The following is a 17,500-nucleotide window of genomic DNA, read 5'->3' on the forward strand; positions in this document are numbered from 1 at the left end:
ATAAAAGCTTTAATCTGGGAATATTCAAAATAAAAGCTTTAATCTGGGAATATTCAAAATAAAAGCTTTAATCTGAGGCGTGTGTTCAGGAGGTTGTTTTTCAAAATAAAAGCTTTAATCTGAGGCGTGTGTTCAGGAGGTTGTTTTTCAAAATAAAAGCTTAACTCCGAGGCGTGTGTTCAGGTGGCGGCTAAAGCGTTGGAGACAGCGGTTTTCGGCGCCTATTACAACGTCAGCATCAACCTGAAGGACGTCACGGACGACGCCTTCAAGATGGCGGTGAGTCTCCGCCCCCGGGAGCGTTAATGTAAATAAAGTTTGAGTCGTTCATGAACTTCCTGTTGCAGACGCAGAAGAGAGCGGCGGCGCTGCTGCAGGATGCACAGGAGAGCGCCGCCGCCGTCCTCCTCGCCGCTGACGACAGGAAGTGAAGTTAGCTTCTTCTTCGTCTGCAACGTTTGACTTCGGAGACTCTGATTGGACGATCAGAGGAAATGAGTTCACTGTGGCTATGCTAACAAGATGCTAACAGGAAGTTAAAAGGGTACTAACAAGATGATAATGAAAGGCTAACATGATGCTAACTAGATGCTAATTAAAAGCTAACAGCAAGTTAAAAGGATACTAACAAGATGCTAACGTGATGCTAATGCAAAGATAGCATTATGCTAACGAGAAGCTAAAAGGATCTCAACAGAAACTAAAAGGATTCTAACTCAGTACTAACATGATGCTAATTATAAAAGCATGCTAATAGGAAGCTAATTCAAAGCTAACAATATGCTAACAATATGCTCATTCAAGGACAAGCTAAAAGGGATGCAAGGTCAAAGCTAACAGGATGCTAACTCAAAGCTAACAGGATGCTAAGTCAAAGCTAACAGGATGCTAAGTCAAAGCTAACAGGATGCTAACTCAAAGCTAACAGGATGCTAACAGTTTATCTGTATTTAAATATAAATTAATAAATAAATAAAACGTGGAAACAAAAAAAAGTCTTTTGTGTTTTTAGGAAAATTATTGAAATTAAATCATTTTTAATAAATAAAACTTCAAAATTAAAGTTTATTTCTGTTTAAACGCAGACGTGAAGTAAAATCCTACATCTCCCATCATGCACCTGAGTCCAATCCTACATTTCCCATCATGCACCTGAGTCCAGTCCTACATTTCCCATCATGCACCTGAGTCCTACATTTCCCATCATGCACCTGAGTCCAATCCTACATTTCCCATCATGCACCTGAGTCCAATCCTACATTTCCCATCATGCACCTGAGTCCAGTCCTACATTTCCCATCATGCACCTGAGTCCAATCCTACATTTCCCATCATGCACCTGAGTCCAGTCCTACATTTCCCATCATGCACCTGAGTCCAATCCTACATTTCCCATCATGCACCTGAGTCCAGTCCTACATTTCCCATCATGCACCTGAGTCTAGTCCTACATTTCCCATCATGCACCTGAGTCCAGTCCTACATTTCCAATCATGCACCTGAGTCCAATCCTACATTTCCCATCATGCACCTGAGTCCAATCCTACATTTCCCATCATGCACCTGAGTCCAGTCCTACATTTCCCATCATGCACCTGAGTCCAATCCTACATTTCCCATCATGCACCTGAGTCCAATCCTACATTTCCCATCATGCACCTGAGTCCAATCCTACATTTCCCATCATGCACCTGAGTCCAGTCCTACATTTCCCATCATGCACCTGAGTCTAATCCTACATTTCCCATCATGCACCTGAGTCCAGTCCTACATTTCCCATCATGCACCTGAGTCTAATCCTACATTTCCCATCATGCACCTGAGTCCAGTCCTACATTTCCCATCATGCACCTGAGTCCAATCCTACATTTCCCATCATGCACCTGAGTCTAGTCCTACATTTCCCATCATGCACCTGAGTCCAGTCCTACATTTCCCATCATGCACCTGAGTCCAGTCCTACATTTCCCATCATGCACCTGAGTCCAATCCTACATCTCCCATCATGCACCTGAGTCTAATCCTAGATTTCCCATCATGCACCTGAGTCTAATCCTACATTTCCCATCATGCACCTGAGTCTAGTCCTACATTTCCCATCATGCACCTGAGTCTAGTCCTACATTTCCCATCATGCACCTGAGTCCAGTCCTACATTTCCCATCATGCACCTGAGTCCAGTCCTACATTTCCCATCATGCACCTGAGTCTAATCCTACATTTCCCATCATGCACCTGAGTCCAGTCCTACATTTCCCATCATGCACCTGAGTCCAGTCCTACATTTCCCATCATGCACCTGAGTCTAGTCCTACATTTCCCATCATGCACCTGAGTCCAATCCTACATTTCCCATCATGCACCTGAGTCCAATCCTACATTTCCCATCATGCACCTGAGTCCAGTCCTACATTTCCCATCATGCACCTGAGTCCAGTCCTACATTTCCCATCATGCACCTGAGTCTAGTCCTACATTTCCCATCATGCACCTGAGTCCAATCCTACATTTCCCATCATGCACCTGAGTCCAGTCCTACATTTCCCATCATGCACCTGAGTCCAGTCCTACATTTCCCATCATGCACCTGAGTCCAGTCCTACATTTCCCATCATGCACCTGAGTCCAATCCTACATTTCCCATCATGCACCTGAGTCCAATCCTACATTTCCCATCATGCACCTGAGTCCAGTCCTACATTTCCCATCATGCACCTGAGTCCAGTCCTACATTTCCCATCATGCACCTGAGTCCAATCCTACATTTCCCATCATGCACCTGAGTCCAATCCTACATTTCCCATCATGCACCTGAGTCCAATCCTACATACACCGTGTCCCTGAACACACCGTGACCCTGAACACACCGTGGCCCTGAACACATCCTGTCCCTGAACACACCGTGGCCCTGAACACACCGTGGCCCTGAACACCTCCTGTCCCTGAACACACCGTGGCCCTGAACACACCGTGGCCCTGAACACCTCCTGTCCCTGAACACATCCTGTCCCTGAACACCTCCTGTCCCTGAACACACCGTGTCCCTGAACACACCGTGTCCCTGAACACATCCTGTCCCTGAACACACCGTGCCCCTGAACACACCGTGACCCTGAACACCTACTGTCCCTGAACACACCGTGTCCCTGAACACATCCTGTCCCTGAACACACCATGCCCCTGAACACACCGTGTCCCTGAACACACCGTGTCCCTGAACACCTCCTGTCCCTAAACACACCGTGTCCCTTAACACACCGTGTCCCTGAACACACCGTGTCCCTGAAAACCTCCTGTCCCTGAACACACCGTGTCCCTGAACACACCGTGGCCCTGAACACACCGTGTCCCTGAACACACCGTGTCCCAGAACACCTCCTGTCCCTGAACACACCGTGTCCCAGAACACCTCCTATCCCTGAACACACCGTGGCCCTGAACACACCGTGTCCCTGAACACACCGCGTCCCTGAACACCTCCTGTCCCTGAACACAGCGTGTCCCTGAACACATCCTGTCCCTGAACACAGCGTGTCCCTGAACACATCCTGTCGCTGAACACACCGTGTCCCTGAACACATCCTGTCCCTGAACACACCGTGTCCCTGAACACATCCTGTCCCTGAACACCTCCTGTCCCTGAACACATCCTGTCCCTGAACACATCCTGTCCCTGAACACACCGTGTCCCTGAACACACCGTGTCCCTCAACACACCGTGTCCCTCAACACACCGTGTCCCTGAACACATCCTGTCCCTGAACACATCCTGTCCCTGAACACACCTTGTCCCTGAACACACCGTGTCCCTGAACACACCGTGTCCCAGAACACCTCCTGTCCCTGAACACACCGTGTCCCAGAACACCTCCTATCCCTGAACACACCGTGGCCCTGAACACACCGTGTCCCTGAACACACCGCGTCCCTGAACACCTCCTGTCCCTGAACACAGCGTGTCCCTGAACACATCCTGTCCCTGAACACAGCGTGTCCCTGAACACATCCTGTCGCTGAACACACCGTGTCCCTGAACACATCCTGTCCCTGAACACACCGTGTCCCTGAACACATCCTGTCCCTGAACACCTCCTGTCCCTGAACACATCCTGTCCCTGAACACATCCTGTCCCTGAACACATCCTGTCCCTGAACACATCCTGTCCCTGAACACACCGTGTCCCTGAACACACCGTGTCCCTCAACACACCGTGTCCCTGAACACACCGTGTCCCTGAACACACCGTGTCCCTCAACACACCGTGTCCCTGAACACATCCTGTCCCTGAACACATCCTGTCCCTGAACACACCTTGTCCCTGAACACACCGTGTCCCTGAACACATCCTGTCCCTGAACACCTCCTGTCCCTGAACACACCGTGTCCCTGAACACACCGTGTCCCTGAACACCTCCTGTCCCTGAACACATCCTGTCCCTGAACACATCCTGTCCCTGAACACACCGTGTCCCTGAACACATCCTGTCCCTGAACACACCGTGTCCCTGAACACACCGTGTCCCTCAACACACCGTGTCCCTGAACACACCGTAATAATAATAAGTAATATTAATAATAATAATGACTCAACAGCGTGTTTCCGTTTTTCTCCTTTTATTGTTTTATTCTTTCGTTAAAGAAGCTTCATCGTTTCAGTGACACTTTATTTTGAAGGGCTGTAGTTAGAGGTGCAGCTTCCTGTGCGTTGCCATGGTTTCATGATAATATATTAACTCTTTCCATAAACAGATCTTTAATATTATTATTATTGTTGTTGTTGTTGTTGTTAATGTTCCAGCTGAGGCCTCACGCCGGCTCCTCACTGGACGCACCACCACAGCAGCCCGGCCAGCAGACCAATCACAGAGCTCGCTGAGGACCAGGGGGCGGAGTTACACAGGTCCGAGTTACAGCACTTAAAGGTGAAGCTGGAGACCTGCAGACAAGAGAGGCGGGTTAGACCAGGACCAGGACCAGGACCAGAGACCAGGACCAGCTGGGACCAGGACCAGAGACCAGGACCAGAGACCAGGACCAGAGACCAGGACCAGAGACCGGGACCAGCTGAGACCAGGACCAGGACCAGAGACCAGGACCAGGACCAGAGACCAGGACCAGGACCAGAGACCAGGACCAGGACCAGCTGAGACCAGGACCAGAGACCAGGACCAGCTGGGACCAGGACCAGGACCAGGACCTGCTGGGACCAGGACCAGAGACCAGGACCAGAGACCAGGACCAGGACCAGGACCTGCTGGGACCAGGACCAGAGACCGGGACCAGCTGAGACCAGGACCAGGACCAGGACCAGCTTAGACCAGGACCAGGACCAGGACCAGCCGGGACCAGGACCAGCTGAGACCAGGACCAGAGACCAGGACCAGCTGAGACCAGGACCAGAGACCGGGACCAGGACCAGGACCAGAGACCAGGACCAGAGACCAGGACCAGCTGAGACCAGGACCAGCTGAGACCAGGACCAGAGACCAGGACCAGCTGAGACCAGGACCAGCTGAGACCAGAGACCGGGACCAGGACCAGAGACCAGGACCAGCTGGGACCAGGACCAGCTGGGACCAGGACCAGAGACCAGGACCAGCCGGGACCAGGACCAGCTGAGACCAGGACCAGCTGAGACCAGGACCAGCTGGGACCAGGACCAGCTGAGACCAGGACCAGCTGGGACCAGCACCAGGTAATTCTAAAGTGTGAATGTTTTTGTGTTTACCTGAGGAAACATTTGGCCCAGACGTCCGTACTCACAGTCTGAATACTTCAAACACTGACGGTACGTCATCCCACCTGTGGACAGGTGAGACACAGGTGAGACACAGGTGAGACACAGGTGAGACACAGGTGAGACACAGGTGAACAGGTGAGACAGGTGAGACACAGGTGAGACACAGGTGAGACACAGGTGAGACAGATGAGACACAGGTGAGACACAGGTGAGACACAGGTGAGACACAGGTGAGACACAGGTGAGACACAGGTGAGACACAGGTGAACAGGTGAGACAGGTGAGACACAGGTGAGACACAGGTGAGACACAGGTGAGACAGATGAGACACAGGTGAGACACAGGTGAGACACAGGTGAGGCACAGGTGAGACACAGGTGAGACACAGGTGAGGCACAGGTGAGACACAGGTGAGACACAGGTGAGACAGGTGAGACACAGGTGAGACACAGGTGAGACAGGTGAGACAGGTGAGACACAGGTGAACAGGTGAGACACAGGTGAGACACAGGTGAGACAGGTGAGACACAGGTGAGACACAGGTGAGACAGGTGAGACAGGTGAGGCACAGGTGGACAGGTGAGACACAGGTGAGACAGGTGAGACACAGGTGAGACAGGTGAACAGGTGAGACACAGGTGAGACAAGTGAACAGGTGAGACACAGGTGAGACAGGTGAGACACAGATGAGACAGGTGAGACACAGGTGAGACACAGGTGAGACACAGGTGAGACAGGTGAGACAGGTGAGACACAGGTGAGACACAGGTGAACAGGTGAGACAGGTGAGACACAAGTGAGACACAGGTGAACAGGTGAGACACAGGTGAGACAGGTGAGACACAGGTGAGACACAGGTGAGACACAGGTGGACAGGTGAGACACAGGTGAGACAGGTGAGACACAGGTGAGACACAGGTGAGCAGGTGAGACAGATGAGACACAGGTGAGACAGATGAGACACAGGTGAGACACAGGTGAGCAGGTGAGACAGATGAGACACAGGTGAGACAGATGAGACACAGGTGAGACACAGGTGAGACACAGGTGAGCAGGTGAGACACAGGTGAGACAGATGAGACACAGGTGAGACACAGGTGAGCAGGTGAGACACAGGTGAGACACAGGTGAGACACAGGTGAGACACAGGTGAGCAGGTGAGACACAGGTGGACAGGTGAGACACAGGTGAGACAGGCAGGTGAGACACAGGTGGGACACAGGTGAGACACAGGTGGGACACAGGTGAGACACAGGTGGGACACAGGTGAGACACAGGTGAGCAGGTGAGACACAGATGAGACAGGTGAGACACAGGTGAGACACAGGTGAGACAGGCAGGTGAGCAGGTGAGACACAGGTGAGACACAGGTGGGACACAGGTGAGACACAGGTGAGCAGGTGAGACACAGGTGAGCAGGTGAGACACAGGTGAGACACAGGTGGGACACAGGTGAGACACAGGTGAGACACAGGTGGGACACAGGTGAGCAGGTGAGACACAGGTGAGCAGGTGAGACACAGGTGAGACAGGTGAGACAGGTGAGACACAGGTGAGACACAGGTGAGACAGGTGAGACAGGTGAGACACAGGTGAGACACAGGTGAGACACAGGTGGACAGGTGAGACACAGGTGAGACAGGTGAGACACAGGTGAGACAGGTGAATAGGTGAGACACAGGTGAGACAGGTGAACAGGTGAGACAGGTGAGACACAGATGAGACAGGTGAGACACAGGTGAGACACAGGTGAGACAGGTGAGACAGGTGAGACACAGGTGAGACACAGGTGAGACACAGGTGAGACAGGTGAGACACAAGTGAGACACAGGTGAACAGGTGAGACACAGGTGAGACAGGTGAGACACAGGTGAGACACAGGTGAGACACAGGTGAGACAGGTGAGACACAGGTGAGCAGGTGAGACACAGGTGAGACACAGGTGAGCAGGTGAGACAGATGAGACACAGGTGAGACAGATGAGACACAGGTGAGACACAGGTGAGACAGGTGAGACAGGTGAGACACAGATGAGACAGGTGAGACACAGGTGAGACACAGGTGAGACACAGGTGAGACAGGTGAGACAGGTGAGACACAGGTGAGACACAGGTGAGACACAGGTGGACAGGTGAGACACAGGTGAGACACAGGTGAGCAGGTGAGACACAGGTGAGACACAGGTGAGCAGGTGAGACAGATGAGACACAGGTGAGACAGATGAGACACAGGTGAGACACAGGTGAGACACAGGTGAGACAGGTGAGACAGGTGAGACACAGATGAGACAGGTGAGACACAGGTGAGACACAGGTGAGACAGGTGAGACAGGTGAGACACAGGTGAGACACAGGTGAGACACAGGTGAACAGGGGAGACAGGTGAGACACAAGTGAGACACAGGTGAACAGGTGAGACACAGGTGAGACAGGTGAGACACAGGTGAGACACAGGTGAGACACAGGTGGACAGGTGAGACACAGGTGAGACACAGGTGAGACAGGTGAGACACAGGTGAGACAGGTGAGACACAGGTGAGACAGGTGAGACACAGGTGGACACAGGTGAGACACAGGTGAGACACAGGTGAACAGGTGAGACACAGGTGAGACACAGGTGAACAGGTGAGACACAGGTGAGACAGGTGAGACACAGGTGAGACAGGTGAGACACAGGTGAGCAGGTGAGACACAGGTGAGACACAGGTGGACAGGTGAGACACAGGTGAGACACAGGTGAACAGGTGAGACACAGGTGAGACAGGTGAGACACAGGTGAGACAGGTGAGACACAGGTGAGCAGGTGAGACACAGGTGAGACACAGGTGAGCAGGTGAGACAGATGAGACACAGGTGAGACAGATGAGACACAGGTGAGACACAGGTGAGACACAGGTGAGCAGGTGAGACAGATGAGACACAGGTGAGACACAGGTGAGACACAGGTGAGACACAGGTGAGACACAGGTGAGACAGATGAGACACAGGTGAGACACAGGTGAGACACAGGTGAGACACAGGTGAGCAGGTGAGACACAGGTGAGCAGGTGAGACACAGGTGAGACAGGTGAGACAGGTGAGACACAGGTGAGACACAGGTGAGACAGGTGAGACAGGTGAGACACAGGTGAGACACAGGTGGACAGGTGAGACACAGGTGAGACAGGTGAGACACAGGTGAGACAGGTGAATAGGTGAGACACAGGTGAGACAGGTGAACAGGTGAGACAGGTGAGACACAGATGAGACAGGTGAGACACAGGTGAGACACAGGTGAGACAGGTGAGACAGGTGAGACACAGGTGAGACACAGGTGAGACACAGGTGAGACACAAGTGAGACACAGGTGAACAGGTGAGACACAGGTGAGACAGGTGAGACACAGGTGAGACACAGGTGGACAGGTGAGACACAGGTGAGACAGGTGAGACACAGGTGAGCAGGTGAGACACAGGTGAGACACAGGTGAGCAGGTGAGACAGATGAGACACAGGTGAGACAGATGAGACACAGGTGAGACACAGGTGAGACAGGTGAGACAGGTGAGACACAGATGAGACAGGTGAGACACAGGTGAGACACAGGTGAGACACAGGTGAGACAGGTGAGACAGGTGAGACACAGGTGAGACACAGGTGAGACACAGGTGGACAGGTGAGACACAGGTGAGACACAGGTGAGACACAGGTGAGACACAGGTGAGCAGGTGAGACAGATGAGACACAGGTGAGACAGATGAGACACAGGTGAGACACAGGTGAGACACAGGTGAGACAGGTGAGACACAGATGAGACAGGTGAGACACAGGTGAGACACAGGTGAGACACAGGTGAGACAGGTGAGACAGGTGAGACACAGGTGAGACACAGGTGAGACACAGGTGAACAGGGGAGACAGGTGAGACACAAGTGAGACACAGGTGAACAGGTGAGACACAGGTGAGACAGGTGAGACACAGGTGAGACACAGGTGAGACACAGGTGGACAGGTGAGACACAGGTGAGACACAGGTGAGACAGGTGAGACACAGGTGAGACAGGTGAGACACAGGTGAGACAGGTGAGACACAGGTGGACACAGGTGAGACACAGGTGAGACACAGGTGAACAGGTGAGACACAGGTGAGACACAGGTGAACAGGTGAGACACAGGTGAGACAGGTGAGACACAGGTGAGACAGGTGAGACACAGGTGAGCAGGTGAGACACAGGTGAGACACAGGTGGACAGGTGAGACACAGGTGAGACACAGGTGAACAGGTGAGACACAGGTGAGACACAGGTGAGACAGGTGAGACACAGGTGAGACAGGTGAGACACAGGTGAGCAGGTGAGACACAGGTGAGACACAGGTGAGCAGGTGAGACAGATGAGACACAGGTGAGACAGATGAGACACAGGTGAGACACAGGTGAGACACAGGTGAGCAGGTGAGACAGATGAGACACAGGTGAGACACAGGTGAGACACAGGTGAGACACAGGTGAGACACAGGTGAGACAGATGAGACACAGGTGAGACACAGGTGAGACACAGGTGAGACAGGCAGGTGAGCAGGTGAGACACAGGTGAGACACAGGTGGGACACAGGTGAGACACAGGTGAGACACAGGTGAGACACAGGTGGGACACAGGTGAGCAGGTGAGACACAGGTGAGCAGGTGAGACACAGGTGAGCAGGTGAGACACAGGTGAGACACAGGTGAGACACAGCTGAGCAGGTGAGACACAGGTGAGACACAGGTGAGACAGGTGAGACACAGGTGGGACACAGGTGAGACACAGGTGAGACACAGGTGTGACACAGGTGAGACACAGGTGAGACACAGGTGAGACACAGGTGAGCAGGTGAGACACAGGTGAGCAGGTGAGACACAGGTGAGACAGGTGAGACACAGGTGTACCTCTCTCGTTGAGGGTCAGGCAGGCGTCGTCGTAGCTGCACTCGCGTTGCTTGGAGCAGCTGCCGGTGTAATCTTTACAGCTGTAGCAGCGGATCGCCGACCCTGAAACACAACACAGTCCTGAACCTGCTCCTGGATCTATGTGGTCTGGATCTATGTGGTCTGGATCTATGTGGTCTAGATCTGGATCTGGATCTATGTGGTCTGGATCTATGTGGTCTGGATCTATGTGGTCTGGATCTATGTGGTCTGGATCTATGTGGTCTAGATCTGGATCTGGATCTATGTGGTCTGGATCTATGTGGTCTGGATCTATGTGGTCTGGATCTATGTGGTCTGGATCTATGTGGTCTAGATCTGGATCTGGATCTGGATCTGGACCAGGTTTCACACAAACGTCCAATTTATGATTTTTATTAAAACAGTAAAATAATAAATAAAATATAGATTATAATTAAAAACGGGGCCCGGCGAGCGTCTGCCACACAGTCTGGATCTGGACCCTGCTCCTGGATAGGGGCTGGACCCTGGTCTTCTCTGGAGGGGCCCAGGGTGTGAGGGGCCGGGCGGGTGTGGGGAGACTCTCAAACCCCCGGCTGAGCGCCGCGGTGTTGGAGTTGACCCCGGTGGACCAGAGGGTGGCCTCCTTACGCCTGCGGGTGGTGGGGGGGGGGACTCTGACTGTTGTTGGTGCAGATGCAGCGAACAGCAGTTCAGAGTCTGGGGCCTTCTTGGAGACCCTGAATGGAGTCCTGCATGGGGCTCCAGTAGGGGACTCCAGAGTCCTGCTGGGAGACTTCAACGCCCACGTGGGCAACGATGGAGACACCTGGAGAGGCTGATTGGGAGGAACGGCCTCCCTGATCTAAACCCCAGCGTCTGGTGTTAGACTTGTGTGCTGGTCCTGGATCCTCTTTAACAAACACCATGTTGGAACAGAAGGAGGCTCAGAAGTGGACCTGGTCCCAGAGCACACTAGGCCAAAGGTCCAGGATCCAGTCTGTGATGGTCTCATCTGATCTGAGGCCGGATGTTTTGGACACTCGGGTGAAGAGAGGGGCAGAGCTGTCAGCTGATCACCATCTGGGGATGAGTGGGTCAGAGGACGGGGAAGGTTCTGGACACACCGGGTAAACCCAAACCAGTAGTGCGGGTGAACTGGGACCGTCTGGAGGAGGCCCCTGTCCCAGAGACCTTCACCTCACACCTCCGGAGGAGCTTTTCTGGCGTCCCTGTGGAGGTCGGGGGCATCGAACCGGAGCGGGCGATGTTCAAAGCTTCCACTGCTGAAGCTGCAGCGGTGAGCTGTGGCCTCAAGGTCTCAGGGGCCTCAAGGGGCGGGGACCCTGGAGCACCGTGGTGGACCCCGGGGACCCTGGAGCACCGTGGTGGACCCCGGGGACCCTGGAGCACCGTGGTGGACCCCGGGGCCCTGGAGCACCGTGGTGGACCCCGGGGACCCTGGAGCACCGTGGTGGACCCCGGGGACCCTGGAGCACCGCGGTGGACCCCGGGGACCCTGGAGCACCGCGGTGGACCCCGGGGACCCTGGACCACCGCGGTGGACCCCGGGGACCCTGGAGCACCGCGGTGGACCCCGGGGACCCTGGAGCACCGCGGTGGACCCCGGGGACCCTGGAGCACCGTGGTGGACCCCGGGACCCTGGAGCACCGCGGTGGACCCCGGGGACCCTGGAGCACCGTGGTGGACCCCGGGGCCCTGGAGCACCGCGGTGGACCCCGGGGCCCTGGAGCACCGTGGTGTACCCCGGGGACCCTGGAGCACCGTGGTGGACCCCGGGGACCCTGGAGCACCGCGGTGGACCCCGGGGACCCTGGAGCACCGCGGTGGACCCCGGGGACCCTGGACCACCGCGGTGGACCCCGGGGACCCTGGACCACCGCGGTGGACCCCGGGGACCCTGGACCACCGCGGTGGACCCCGGGGACCCTGGACCACCGCGGTGGACCCCGGGGACCCTGGAGCACCGCGGTGGACCCCGGGGACCCTGGACCACCGCGGTGGACCCCGGGGACCCTGGACCACCGCGGTGGACCCCGGGGACCCTGGAGCACCGCGGTGGACCCCGGGGACCCTGGAGCACCGTGGTGGACCCCGGGGTCAGGGGTCCGGAGGGCTGCAGCCTCTGCCGGGTCGGAGCGTCGCTCACGACGACGACACAACGGATCAAATCCTATTTTCTGTTTCTGAAGCATTTTAAATAAATGTTCAGTTTAAAAAGACGAGTTTGAAACTTTTCAAAGTCAAATTTCATTTGAACTGAAATAAAAGTTCATTTATTAAGAATTAAAGTTTATTTCAAACATTTAATAAGAATATAATTATTAATCTAAGTTAGTAAAGTAAATAAACTGATCCAGTTTATCCAATAGTGATTAAAGTTAGTTTAATAGTTTAACAGGTTAATATTATAATAAGTTAATATTTTAATAAGTTTATAATAGTTTAATAATAATAATAATAATATAAATAAACTGACCCAGGCCCATCAGCACGGAGAACAGCAGCAAACACAAACTGAACTTCATCTTCTTCACAAACGTCTGAAACAAAACTGAAGGAGACGCAGACGCACCCGAGAGGACCACAGGACACGCCCACCGGGGAGGGACACGCCCCCTACAGCCAGAGACACGCCCCATACAGCCAGAGACACGCCCACAGCAGTCAGAGAGGACCACAGGACACGCCCACCAGGAGGAGGGACACGCCCCCTACAGCCAGAGAGGACCACAGGACACGCCCCCTGGGGAGGGGACACGCCCCCTACAGTCAGAGACACGCCCACTACCACCAGACGGACCCGAGAGGACCACAGGACACGCCCCCGGGGGAGGGACACGCCCCCTACAGTCAGAGAGGACCCGAGAGGACCACATGACACGCCCCCTGGGGGAGGGACACGCCCCCTACAGCCAGAGACACGCCCACAGCAGTCAGAGAGGACCACAGGACACGCCCACATGAGGAGGGGACACGCCCACTACAGCCAGAGACACGCCCCCTACAGCCAGAGAGGACCCGAGAGGACCACAGGACACGCCCCCTGGGGAGGGACACGCCCCCTGCAGCCAGAGACACGCCCACCACAGTCAGAGAGGACCAGAGAGGACCACAGGACACGCCCACCGGGGGAGGGACACGCCCACCACAGCCAGAGACACGCCCCTACAGCCAGAGACACGCCCACTGCAGCCAGAGAGGACCAGAGAGGACCACAGGACACGCCCACTGGAGGAGGGACACGCCCACTACAATCAGATGGACCAGAGAGGACCACAGGACACGCCCCCTGGGACCAGAGACACGCCCACCACAGCCAGAGAGGACCAGAGGACACGCCCACTGGGGGAGGGATACGCCCACTGCAGTCAGAGGCACGCCCACACGGACGAGACGAGGCCCTGAGGACGGAGAGGCCACGCCCATCGGAGCATAAACACGCTGATGGGGGGGACCTGATGGGGGGGGCTGATGGGGGGGATCTGATGGGGGGGGATCTGATGGGGGGATCTGATGGGGGGGGACCTGATGGGGGGGCCTGATGGGGGGGGATCTGATGGGGGGGATCTGATGGGGGGACCTGATGGCGATGGCGTTGATCTGATGGCGGTGGCGTGGATCTGATGGCGGTGGCGTGGATCTGATGGCGCTGGCGTGGATCTGATGGCGTGGATCTGATGGCGATGGCGTTGATCTGATGGCGTGGATCTGATGGCGATGGCGTGGATCTGATGGCGTGGATCTGATGGCGTGGATCTGATGGCGATGGCGTGGATCTGATGGCGTGGATCTGATGGGGATGGCGTGGATCTGATGGCGATGGCGTGGATCTGATGGCGGTGGTGTGGATCTGATGGCGGTGGCGTGGATCTGATGGCGGTGGCGTGGATCTGATGGCGGTGGTTTGGATCTGATGGCGATGGCGTGGATCTGATGGCGTGGATCTGATGGCGTGGATCTGATGGAGTGGATCTGATGGCGTTGGCGTGGATCTGGTGGCGTGGACCTGATGGCGTGGATCTGATGGCGGTGGCGTGGATCTGATGGCGGTGGAGTGGATCTGATGGCGTTGCCGTGGACCTGATGGCGGTGGCGTGGATCTGATGGCGGTGGCGTGGACCTGATGGCGGTGGCGAGGATCTGATGGCGTTGGTGTGGACCTGATGGCGGTGGAGTGGATCTGATGGCGGTGGCGTGGACCTGATGGCGGTGGCGTGGATCTGATGGCGTTGGCGTGGACCTGATGGCGGTGGAGTGGATCTGATGGCGTGGATCTGATGGCGATGGCGTGGATCTAATGGCGGTGGAGTGGATCTGATGGTGTTGGCGTGGACCTGATGGCGGTGGCGAGGGACGACAGCGTTGGTCTCGCGTCCATAAAGAAAGACGCTTCAGTGTTTGTCCCGAAACGACCGACGAACAAAGAACAACAAACAAAGAACAACAAACAATAAACAAAGAGCTCCAGTGTGGACGCCACGCACACGAGCACAGAGCGCTCATTCAGCGGCCATCAGCATCAGCATCACGCCACGCTGCACGCCATCAGCATCACCCCCCGCACACAGACGTCCGTTTGTTTCCACCACAGGAAGACAACAGAGCCCTTCAAAATAAAAGACAATGTTCACGTCTAAAAGCTAAATGTTCGTCTTCTGGAGAATAAACAACAACAACAACAACAACAACAACGACCGCTGACTCTGACTGGACGTCCTCAGCAGGGCTGTGATGTCATCAGCAGGGCTGTGATGTCACAGCGGTGCCGGCTGCTGATTGGCCCACAGAGACAGCAGGTGAGTGGAGAGGTGTCGTTATTTATTAATAAACAAGAATCAATAATTCAGCTGCTGCACGACGACGACGACGGCACGAGAGGACGAGTCTGAAGGTGAGTTTAGATCTGTGTTTATCTTTGTTTATGTTTGTTTACCTTTGTTTACCTGTGTTTGTTTACCTGTGTTTACCTTTGTTTACCTGTGTTTATGTTTGTTTACCTTTGTTTACCTGTGTTCACCTTTGTTTACCTGTGTTTACCTTTGTTTACCTGTGTTTACGTTTGTTTACCTGTGTTTACCTTTGTTTACCGTTGTTTACCTTTGTTTGTTTTGTTTACCTTTGTTTACCTTTGTTTATGTTTGTTTACCTTTGTTTACCTTGTTTGTTTGTGTTTATCTTTGCGTGTTTGTTTGTGTCACAACAGGAGGCCCTTGTTTTTAGACTGAAGGTGACGTCTTTATCATCTTTGTTGTTGTTTATTGTTGTTTATTGTTTACTTGTTTCAGACGCAGTCATGGATCCGACCCACGAAGGTTTCAATGATTTCATTACATGTTGTTCCATGGTGTTGTTTACTTGTTGTTGTTTCCATGTTGTTGTTGTTAGTTGTTGTTGTTTCATGGTGTTGTTTCATGTTGTTGTTGTTTCCTTGTTGTTTTCTTCAGAGGGTCTGGATGAAGTCCGTCGGTCCGTCTGCAGAGTTTCTATGAAGCTTCTGTCTCTGCAGAGACGCTGTCGCCGTGAGCTGCTGCTGTTGTTATTATTATTTATTTATTATTATTTATTTATTATTAAACATTATTATTAAACATTATTATTATTATTATCATGTCCGCTCTCAGTGAACCTGGTGTGTGTTATTATTGTTTATGTTTATATATTTATGTTGTTGTTGTCGTCTCAGTGGACGTGGTCGGCGTCCGTCACGTCTCTGCGGCGCTTCCTTCGCAGCAGGAAGTGGAGCTGAACAGACAGGAAGTGACCCGGACCCTGAACAGGATGTTCAGCAGCGTGTCACAGGAAGTGCCGGGTCATGTTACCATGGAGACGCCAGAGGAGACGAGTCAGCTGATGTTCACGCTCTTGGACCGGTATAATTATTATTATTAATATTATTATTATTTTTATTATTATTATTATTATTATTGTTATTATTATTATTATTATTTATATTTATGTTATTTTAATTATTGTTGTTGTTGTTGTTGTTGTTGTTGTTTCAGCTCCTCTGGTTCGATCTCGGCCGTTTCTCTGAAGACGATTCTGATTTCACTGTCACATGACTCTGACCACAGGAAGTTCACAGGTCAGCCTTCACAATAAAACACACACGACTCTGACCACAGGAAGTTCACAGGTCAGCCTTCACAATAAAACACACACGACTCTGACCACAGGAAGTTCACAGGTCAGCCTTCACAATAAAACACACACGACTCTGACCACAGGAAGTTCACAGGTCAGCCTTCACAATAAAACACACACGACTCTGACCACAGGAAGTTCACAGGTCAGCCTTCACAATAAAACACACACGACTCTGACCACAGGAAGTTCACAGGTCAGCCTTCACAATAAAACACACACGACTCTGACCACAGGAAGTTCACAGGTCAGCCTTCACAATAAAACACACACGACTCTGACCACAGGAAGTTCACAGGTCAGCCTTCACAATAAAACACACACGACTCTGACCACAGGAAGTTCACAGGTCAGCCTTCACAATAAAACACACACGACTCTGACCACAGGAAGTTCACAGGTCAGCCTTCACAATAAAACACACACGACTCTGACCACAGGAAGTTCACAGGTCAGCCTTCACAATAAAACACACACGACTCTGACCACAGGAAGTTCACAGGTCAGCCTTCACAATAAAACACACACGACTCTGACCACAGGAAGTTCACAGGTCAGCCTTCACAATAAAACACACACGACTCTGACCACAGGAAGTTCACAGGTCAGCCTTCACAATAAAACACACACGACTCTGACCACAGGAAGTTCACAGGTCAGCCTTCACAATAAAACACACACGACTCT

The 17,500-nt window shown here is 53.2% G+C and overlaps 3 protein-coding genes across 3 annotated transcripts in view; 2 read left to right on the forward strand and 1 right to left on the reverse strand.

Annotated features, from left to right (window-relative positions):
* ftcd (formimidoyltransferase cyclodeaminase) overlaps positions 1-431 on the forward strand; it is a gene marked incomplete at both ends in the record, with an annotated part of 7,868 nt that extends 7,437 nt beyond the window's left edge. Inside the window, 2 exons of the mRNA XM_083938183.1 lie at positions 184-279; positions 348-431. Coding sequence (XP_083794309.1) covers positions 184-279; positions 348-431 — 180 coding nt within the window. The remainder of the gene's footprint in view (positions 1-183; positions 280-347) is intronic.
* A 4,177-nt stretch (positions 432-4,608) lies between these two features.
* On the reverse strand, positions 4,609-13,205 carry LOC310964659 (CD59 glycoprotein-like). Its single transcript, XM_083937868.1, has 4 exons — positions 13,146-13,205; positions 10,645-10,746; positions 5,730-5,803; positions 4,609-4,937 (listed from the first exon to the last, which is right to left on the reverse strand). The coding sequence occupies exons 1-4, from the start codon at positions 13,192-13,194 to the stop codon at positions 4,821-4,823; spliced, it is 342 nt and encodes a 113-aa protein (XP_083793994.1). The 5' UTR covers positions 13,195-13,205; the 3' UTR covers positions 4,609-4,820.
* A 2,757-nt stretch (positions 13,206-15,962) lies between these two features.
* Positions 15,963-17,500, forward strand: part of dytn (dystrotelin) — a gene marked incomplete at both ends in the record, with an annotated part of 13,585 nt that continues 12,047 nt past the window's right edge. The window contains 3 exon segments of the mRNA XM_083937949.1: positions 15,963-15,981; positions 16,114-16,188; positions 16,353-16,511. Coding sequence (XP_083794075.1) covers positions 15,963-15,981; positions 16,114-16,188; positions 16,353-16,511 — 253 coding nt within the window.

Source organism: Echiichthys vipera, assembly GCF_963691815.1.
Source record: "Echiichthys vipera genome assembly, chromosome: 23".
In the NCBI taxonomy this organism is placed as follows: domain Eukaryota; kingdom Metazoa; phylum Chordata; class Actinopteri; order Perciformes; family Trachinidae; genus Echiichthys; species Echiichthys vipera.